The sequence below is a fragment of the Hypomesus transpacificus genome, chromosome 8, assembly GCF_021917145.1.
Source record: "Hypomesus transpacificus isolate Combined female chromosome 8, fHypTra1, whole genome shotgun sequence".
NCBI lineage: Eukaryota > Metazoa > Chordata > Actinopteri > Osmeriformes > Osmeridae > Hypomesus > Hypomesus transpacificus.
The window spans coordinates 10660604-10669752 of NC_061067.1; the positions used below are offsets into that span (position 1 = coordinate 10660604).

At 38.4% G+C, this 9149-nt stretch overlaps 1 protein-coding gene across 1 annotated transcript; it reads left to right on the forward strand.

Annotated features, from left to right (window-relative positions):
- Nucleotides 1–991: 991 nt before the first annotated feature.
- Nucleotides 992–5745, forward strand: cpb1 (carboxypeptidase B1 (tissue)). Its single transcript, XM_047023750.1, has 11 exons — nucleotides 992–1063; nucleotides 1283–1358; nucleotides 1793–1917; nucleotides 2148–2250; nucleotides 2350–2451; nucleotides 2668–2772; nucleotides 2873–2983; nucleotides 3238–3328; nucleotides 3563–3765; nucleotides 4939–5023; nucleotides 5399–5745. The coding sequence occupies exons 1-11, from the start codon at nucleotides 999–1001 to the stop codon at nucleotides 5584–5586; spliced, it is 1254 nt and encodes a 417-aa protein (XP_046879706.1). The 5' UTR covers nucleotides 992–998; the 3' UTR covers nucleotides 5587–5745.
- The last annotated feature ends 3404 nt before the right edge of the window (nucleotides 5746–9149 follow it).

Consider the following 9149-nt stretch of genomic DNA (forward strand, 5'->3'; position numbering starts at 1 on the left):
ATGGGTAAAAAGTTTATCTGAAAGGTGTTACAAGGTGGTGGAAAAAAGTGGCAAAAGGGCAACTTACATTTTGACTTTTTGCTTACACACACCCCCACATAACTTGTGGACCTCAGCTTTATAGCCACAGAGCCACATAACTATGTAATTCATACAATGTTGCAGGTGTTGATTTTTGTTACATAGTAATTAAACAAATGGTAACAAAGTGTGATCGAAAATACTGCTAATTATATGAGAGTGCACATACTTTTATTTTATACAATTGATTTGACAGGGACAATGCAGATAAACATAGCTGTAGAGCAAAGTTTGCAGCCGATGTAATGCACATAAAGATTATAGCAAGTGCTAATTTACAACTCTTGACTTGTCTTTTCCCTAGTTTGATGACATATGGAACACTGTAAATATTTGAACCGGCATAAAGATAGGTTCAAGGCCTAGACAGCATTCAACACAAACACTTGACAATTTTCTATGTCCGTTTGTCAATATGGTGTAAAAAAAAAAAAAATGGGGATGGTGATGTAAAGTGTTGTTAATATTACTATTACATGTACAGTTAATGTTTGAAATAAAATATGAGCATGAATATATACAAATATAAAATACCAAAATACATATACTCAGTCTAGTCATGTCATTACTGTGTATCATGTGTTTGCTTATCATCCATTTCCTGCATCATTGCGTTACAGAGAATCTGACTTACTTATGGTCAGAGGTAGTGAGTGTAAGATTAGACATAGAGACCTGTGACTAATACTGAAGATTCACCCAAGCACTACATTGATGTTAATTATTATTAAAAGCTCCACAAATAAAAAACAACAAAAGTTGTGAAACACCTAAATTTAGCAGGTGTAGATATCCCTTGGGACACTGATAACACTGCTAAACGTGACATGTAGACCACAATCATTGGATTGGTGGAGAAGGAGAGACTCAAAGGGTTATAAGAGCAGTCCATTGGTAAGGTCTGTCACACAGACACCATGAAGGTCCGTCTGCTTTTAGGTTTGGTGGCCGTTGCCTTGGCTGACGTGACTCGCTTCTATGGGTAAAAAATTTTATCTCTGCTTCAATTAGTCCTTACTTAATAATTAACTTGAACTTGGCACCATATATACAAAACATATACAATGAAAAAGTCATGTTAAATGGTTGGTTAATGTTAAATTGGTGATTTTGTCTTATCTAAAATATTCTACATATTCTAATACTAATCATACAGCAATACGACATTAGGGAGATTTTGTCTTTGTTCTTCCCTCACCAGGGAAAAAGTATTCCGTCTGAAGCCTGTGTTTGACGAACATGTGATTCTCATTAAGGAGCTGGCCAGCAGTATAGAGGTATGAGACCTTGTCTATTCAGTCTGCGCTTAGCTTAGAAGTGCAATTCTCAACCTCTACAGGACTTCAAATTGTTTATTAAAGCTGATGGAATTGGACTGGCTTTCCGTGGTCATTATAGTAATTTGTTCCATATTCACCCGTGTCTGTGTAAGTGTGCCATCAGGTGATGGCACCTCTTCCCAAGCCATGTGTTAACCAATTCACTAAAATTTAATAAGGGTCTCTGACTGAAAAGCTTCATCCGCTAATAGTTGCCCTTTTTTTACTGTCAAAAACGTACATTCATTTCTTGTTTCAAAATGTCAATCTATGACATCTATAGAGCTTTCCCAGAAGCCATTCCTCAGATCTGTGTGCACCACCAGTAGCTGATAATTAGTGTTTGAAAACAGTTTTGCTGTTTAAGTCTTTGTGTGTGGCGCCATCTGCAGGTTGATTTCTGGAGGCCCGAAAGTGTTGAGTTGGTGACAATTGACATCAATGTGGACATCCATGTCCCTGCTGCTCACACTGACATGGTGTTCACCATGCTGCAGCAGAGTGGCATGGAGCATGAGTATGGCTTATTCATTTGCTTGCATATAGCTTTATAATAATATAAACACACTTCCCATTTAATGAAGAACTCACATGACTTTGTCATGTGAACATTTTATACAATGATTTGTTCTGTTAACTATTCATCCACTAATTTTGTATTGTCATTTTCAAGGAAATAACAAATAATGATGTTGTGAAAGTTCAGTCAGACTAAAGTGATTGGGATGCCTCAATGCGTGCGCTCAGGGTCATGATTGAGGATCTGCAGGCCACTATTGATGCCCAGACGGATAATAAGGACATTTCTCCCAGGAGCCATAGTTACACCAAATATAATACCTTGGACGATGTAAGAAACACAACCACATGCCATGCTATTTCTCATTGCTTTCTCTCTAATGTCCACTGTCCCTTTTTGATATGTAATTCTCCTTGCTTGGTTATTCAGGTTGAGGCTTGGATTTCTTCCATCTCCTCTTCCAATCCTGACCTGGTTAGTAAGCAGGTGATCGGAAACAGCTACGAGGGACGTCCCATGACCCTCCTTAAGGTAACCATTACAAGTTGCTTAGGTTTCAGCATTCTGCATTTATTCATATTGATCTACATGATTTTTGGAACTGCAAAAAAACATGCTCACAAAGGAAACAAAAACTATATTGTGTGGAGTTCAATGCATCTTTTATGTAGTGAGATAAAATAAAATAATGTATAATATTGGATGCACCAACAACAATCAACAAACAATGAATCTCCCCCAAACCAGATTGGTAAAAAGTCCAGCTCCAGCAAGCCCTCTATCTTCCTTGACTGTGGTATCCACGCCAGGGAGTGGATTTCCCCTGCTTTCTGCCAATGGTTTGTTAAGGAGGTGAGATTAGTGCGAGTATAATACAAATTATAGATTAAATTATTTAAACAGTTGAACAAAGTGGCAGGTAAGTATTCATGTTTTTTCCTGTGATTTGCAGGCTTTGTCCACCTATGGCAGTGACACTCAAATGACGAGCCTGCTCAACCAGATGGATGTCTTTGTTCTTCCCGTATTCAACATTGATGGATATGACTACACTCACAAGAGAGTATGTTTCCATTACATTGTCTACATTTACCTGTAAGTGGAATGTGGAGAAGGTAGAGACAGACTGCAACTGGTAGTTTCTGAACAGAAAAGCCCTGTCCCAATGTTTGATTTTGTAGAATAGCTGAAAACCTGGAGTCCACATTTTTTACTAATTACATGGAAACAATTACAACAAAATGAATATGACAAGGCTAAATGTCTCATCTTTGTCGTGAGTTTTTATTGAGAAGATGTGTGTTTTTGAACCAACAGGACAGGATGTGGAGGAAGACCCGCTCCAGGTCATCTGGATCCAGCTGTTATGGCGCTGACCCCAACAGGAACTGGAACGCTGGCTGGTGTAGTAAGTAGAAGGGAGAAAAAAATCATTTGACAAAACTATGTTTGAGATACAAAAGTATGTACTTTACAAAGAGCTGTCAAAGCATGTAACATGAACCAATGACTCCTGACAAAAATTATGTTTTTCTTTAAGTGAGCAATTTTGTTTTTCCATATTTTCTGGATTATGCTCAGATCACTTTTTTAGATTACCCAAGATCTTTAATTTAAGGTCTCACATAAAATGTCAAATTAGCTACTGGAGCGTCCAGCAACCCATGCAGCGATACCTTCTGTGGCTCCAAGCCTGAGTCTGAGATTGAGGTCAAGAACGTGGCTGATTTCATCCGCAAAAACAAGTCCATCATCAAGGCCTATCTCACCATCCACTCCTACTCTCAACTGCTGCTCTTCCCATACTCCTACACCTTCCAGCTGGCAGAGCACCACAGCGAGCTGGTCAGTAACCTCGCATTGTGAACTTTGAGGGAAACTGAGGAGGCAAAGTAACAGAGGGCAAACGTAACCATACACACAATCATAAAACACACAGGAAAGAAAGTTCACCGATCTTCAATATCTTCTAATTCAAGTTCTCACTCTACCTTGATAAGGATATGTGCATTCCTTTTAATGATCTACATTCTGAGACATATTTATGAATACAAGTTCAGCCTTTATTTAAGTCACTGATCAAGGTAAACTTGAAAAAAGTCAAAAACAAGCAATGACAAAGGCCTTTTATTTCTAGATAAATCTTATTCTTATTAAACAATTAAATATAATTGATGTAAAGGCACACATATAAATGCTGGCATCTGCTTATCATGCATGACCTTCAGAATACAAAACAACAAACTGGCTGATGAAGCTGGAAACTGCAATCAATGAGTAAAGCTATAGTTAAGGTAGTAATTGTAGATAGTATAGGTATTCAGTAGCCCCACATACAGTTCCAATTGCCCTCTTGCCCATTGACAAATGTAACATCTGACTTCCTGTAGTCAAACTAACAATGTAGACTATGCTGTAAATGTTTGTTTACATTTAAAGGCACCTGGTACACTGTCAATTGTTGCTAATGTTGTTTAAAATAACTCAGATTTTTTTAAATAACAGATTTTGAAGGAATCTAAGAAACCCTAGAGCAGGGGTTCTCAAACTTTTTGTGGCCAGGGACCCCTTACATGGGGTGAACATTTTCCAAGGACCCCACCATAATCAAAACACCCATTCAGCATACCCTCTTGGACACAATATGCTTGTTTTATTGGTGCAAATTGGTCCCCATCTGTAGATTGTAATATATTTTTCACTTTCTAATGATAAAGCACAATTTTCTAATGTTATAATTTATGGCAAACTATTTAGCGGACCTCTTGGCTATGGTTTGCTGACCCCTAGGGGTCTGGGGACCCCACTTTGAGAACCACTGCCCTCGAGGCACTGCTTTAAATACATAATTTAGAAAATGCATATATTATTCTTATCAATGCTGTGAAAATCAAAACGTGCTAAACAGAATGAAAACTCTTTTTTAATTATGTGGTTAGTCCTTAGTCAAGAATGTCTTTCACTTCTGAGTCATTTCCAAACTACTCTCTCTCTACCTCTCTCTCTCTCCCCCTCTAGATGAGCGTGGCTGAGGGAGCCTCCGAGGCCCTGCGTAGTTTACATGGTACCCGCTACACCAGTGGCCCTGGTGCTGCCACCATCTGTGAGTGTCAGGGTTTTCTACCCTGGATTCTGACAGTTGACAAGCACATCATGAATCCTTCAACAAAGTAGATAGTATTGTATACTGTAAGCAGCAACGTTATGTGAACATGATATGAAATGTTCAAGTTTTATGTTTGAAACAAGTACAAGAATGGGTAGGTTACAATTATATTCCTGGTCCTGTTCGTAGCACAAATACATAACTTTCAATCCGATGTGAACTAAACATTCCTACAAACAACATAGTAAGAGCAAAACATTTCCATAAAGAGTCTGTGTAGTCCTGCAAGACTTGTTCGGGCACAATCATTTTAATACGTCTGAGTCTGTCAGCATTTTCTGAAATGCCATTCCCTACTGTATCTGTTCAAAGATCCTGCTGCTGGAGGTTCAGATGACTGGGCCTATGACCTGGGAGTGAAGTATTCCTTTACCTTTGAGCTGCGTGACACTGGCCGTTACGGCTTCCTGCTACCCGTGTCTCAGATTGCTCCCACCTGTGAGGAGACCATGCTGGCTGTCAAATATATCACTTCCTACGTGCAGAAGAACCTTTACTAAAGAAGGGGTGTAGTCACCCTCACCTTCTCTCTACCCTCACTCTCTGCCCCTGCACCTGCATCTGGCATAATATCAACGGATACAATGTGCCAACTGTTTTGTAACTAACTGTGAATGTCAGAAGGAGAACAAACAATAAAGGTGTTTTCAATCTCAAAATGTGATCTAACAATGCTTTATTTACATACTCATGACCATGATTATTGGAATATTTCATTATGTTTAGTAAAGTGCATAATTAATGAATGTTATAGATGGGATTAGTTGTGCATTCAACTATGTTGATACGTACACCAAATGTGTGGGTTTTGGCCAAAATGTATGTAATTTTAATTAACATAATGGGGAATATATTACATACAATATAGTATATTATATATAATATATTAAACATCACAAACAAACAAATATATCAAGTCTGGCCCCCCTATTTTGACGATCTGAAACGCAAGTATCAAAACGCAAAGTGCAAGTAACTTTGTGGGTGGGACTCCGCCGCTGTTACTATTATACCGGCGGGATAAATGACTCCGCGCCTGGCGCAAATCTAAAACGGATTGGTCTGAAGGAGCTACATTAGCAGGTACACATTTGAACAGCAGGTGGCGTAGTTCTGCCAATTTAGTGTAATTTAATCTGAACCCAGATAACTATGTTACACTGGCAGTAAATAATACATTTGAATACATTGAAAATATGCATGAAGTCCATTTTGAAAACACTTTATAAAAATGCTTTTTTAGAAACCTTATTTGTCTTTGACCCTAAACTCAAACACTAATTGTCATAACACAAAAATACACTAAACATGACACCATGTCTACCAAACACTAACACATGTTCTCTTTTTACAGGAACATTTAGTCAATCATAGCACAATGTCATAAAAAACACTAACATCAGATGGAATTACAGAAACTGCATTCTTTTATGTGTCAGGACTCACATTATATAGATTATAGATTGTGTTTGCAATGCAGTTTCTTTTGAAGCCTCTACATTTTTGTTTTGTTGGGTTTAGTAAATGCATGCATTTTGTTTCTTTTGCTGCAGAAATTCAGAACAAAAAATGAATGACCGATGTCAGAGTAGCTTTATAGAATGTACAGTTACTGTATTGAAAAAAAGAAGACAGAAACATAATTGCTGCAGTAAAGGCTTTATTTGCAACAGGACATTACTGCAAGAAATATGCAAAACAGCTGCCATTTACAGTATTACCCTAGCTCTGGCTCTTCTCTGAGCGCCACCACACATTCTAACTCCTCTCGCTCTCCCTTGCCCTTGTCCCACTCCTCTCCCTTGTCCTGGTACTTGTCTTCCTCTCCTTCGTGCAGGTATTACTGTATTCTTACTTTCTTCGTGTGGCTCTAATTGTTTTTTTCCCCACAAGATCAGCACAAAGAGCTCCACTTTGCAGTATATGTACCATATAGTCATGCGATTGAAAAAACCTCAACACCATAGTGTTTCCTAGTTGGGAATCAACTGTAATTTATAGTATTTGCATCACTTCAACCAGCTTTTTCGCAGTAGCAATGGAATAAAATACAGGGGATATGTTTGTGTTTCAATTCACAATATGAACAGCTGTTCACTTTGACTTTAGCCAATAAATTAGGGTTTGAACATTGTGTTATCTGTTCTGACATACAGTGTTAAAACATTGGTAAATTGGTCTGTAAAAATCGAATGTTTTGGTCTTGGTTGAGCTTGTGTGTAAAAGAAGTTCAAGCATTTAAAATTTGTGTTTACTCTATGCATTTTGTGTCAAAGCAACAAGAAATGTGTTAATTGTACAGCCAACACAGACGGATGTTGTGCTAACTGTGTTAAGAGTTTCGGAAACTTGTTAAAGTTATTGAAAAAACTGTCATAGCGATTGTAAAAAACTGTAAAGATCATTTGACGAAACGAAGTATATGAAAACTGCCCGAAACTTCTCTGCGTGAATATATAAGCCTACTTTCGCATGTACACTATGAAACTGGTTATCAGGCCGACAACCATATGCATAATATATTAAAGAGGAATGTATCTTAGTTGCAGTAATTTATTCTAATCTTATTTGAAAATATAATGAAGTGGGTAAAATAATTCATTTCTGTATAACATATTGGCCAATCAGTGGCGAAGGTGAGAGTTCACCGATGGAGGAAAATCCGGGGGATGATCGATGCACGTCTTCTTGAGCAACGGACAAGTGACAGAGAAAGGTCACGTACTATCCTTTTTTTAACATTTTACCTAAATCAGAAAGTAAAGCTAAACAAATACATTATCTGTCCGGTAAACACACAGAAAAAAACAAAGGAAACTTAACCATGTATTTTCTACAGGGTTACATCCGCCCCACTCTAAACTTCTGATGTCCTCATCAGATTTCTAATAGTTTTTTTATTTTTCTTTCAATCAAACTAAAAATAAAGAGAAACCTTATAAAGCTGCCTCAGTCACTTAATCGTAATTGTATCCTATTTTAATTATAATCCCCCTATGGACTATGGTTATAGGTTCATCTTTTGCCCTACCTGGTTTGTCATAGGTAAGTCTAATTAAGCAATAAGCCCCAAGAGGCCGTGGTTTACGCTGATTTTAGAACAGGTAAGGGGAGTAGTTAGGCACGACGCGAAGCGGAACCCCCTTACCTGTTCTAAAATCAGCGTAAACCACGGACTCGCGGGGCTTATTGCTTTTCTAAAACTGTTACTACAAATATTTGATATGGTTTCATCAATAAAAACAATTAGAAACAAAATAGTTTAATAATGAACCGTCATTCTTCCGCTACTACAAAGTATAGTTCCTATATAAATCGTTGCCACGCAACAGCCAGATGGACATCTTTGCCGTATTTTTCCATTTGAAATATTCGATGCGCAGTAATATGGAGTGTTAAAGAATGTTATGAGGACAACCTGTGAGGTTATGCTGGATTTTACAACGGCATGGAACGCGATATAGCCAATCACAATCAAGGATGGGAACAACCAGTTTTAGAATGACTGGTTTAACCCGTCGTTTTTCAACAGGGTCTGGCCTAACGGGCACTTGGTGTTCCTCATTATGCTCAACTGCTTGACCCACATCTAAATAAGTCTCACCCACAACTGAATCTGGACTAGATTCAGAACTAACCGTGAGATGTGCTTCATCAAGGTCAACCCCCCTATTATTCCCCTCGGCAGCCACTTCCCCATCTGAATGAATCTCTGACCCTTGTTCAGACCTAGGAGCTGCCCTGGGAACCTGTATATGGGGTTTCGGTAAGCGCTTATCTAATGCTGGTTGGGAGGTGCGCGATGTTCGGGGAAGCTTGTTGTACATTTATTCCCAATAATACTTCCCCGGATGGATCAGTGACTAGGGCCATAAAAGGCTTGCGTACATTATCCAAAGAAATGCACGACAATTCAGGGATTGAGATTCCCCTCAATGATTGGCTGAATAACACTTTTGGCCACTGGAAAACCATGATTGTCTCTGTCTTTCTCTCCATATTTGGTATGTTGTGCATGTTTGCTCTGTGTGGGTATAGCTGTATCCCATGTATCAGGTCCCTG

Excerpts from the sequence above, each read along its gene's own strand:
- cpb1 (XM_047023750.1), top strand. The coding sequence starts at position 999 with ATGAAGGTCCGTCTGCTTTTAGGTTTGGTGGCCGTTGCCTTGGCTGAC. Across the intron at positions 1,064-1,282 it reads GACGTGACTCGCTTCTATGG|GGAAAAAGTATTCCGTCTGA; the intron begins GTAAAAAATTTT and ends TTCCCTCACCAG. Across the intron at positions 1,918-2,147 it reads CAGAGTGGCATGGAGCATGA|GGTCATGATTGAGGATCTGC; the intron begins GTATGGCTTATT and ends GCGTGCGCTCAG.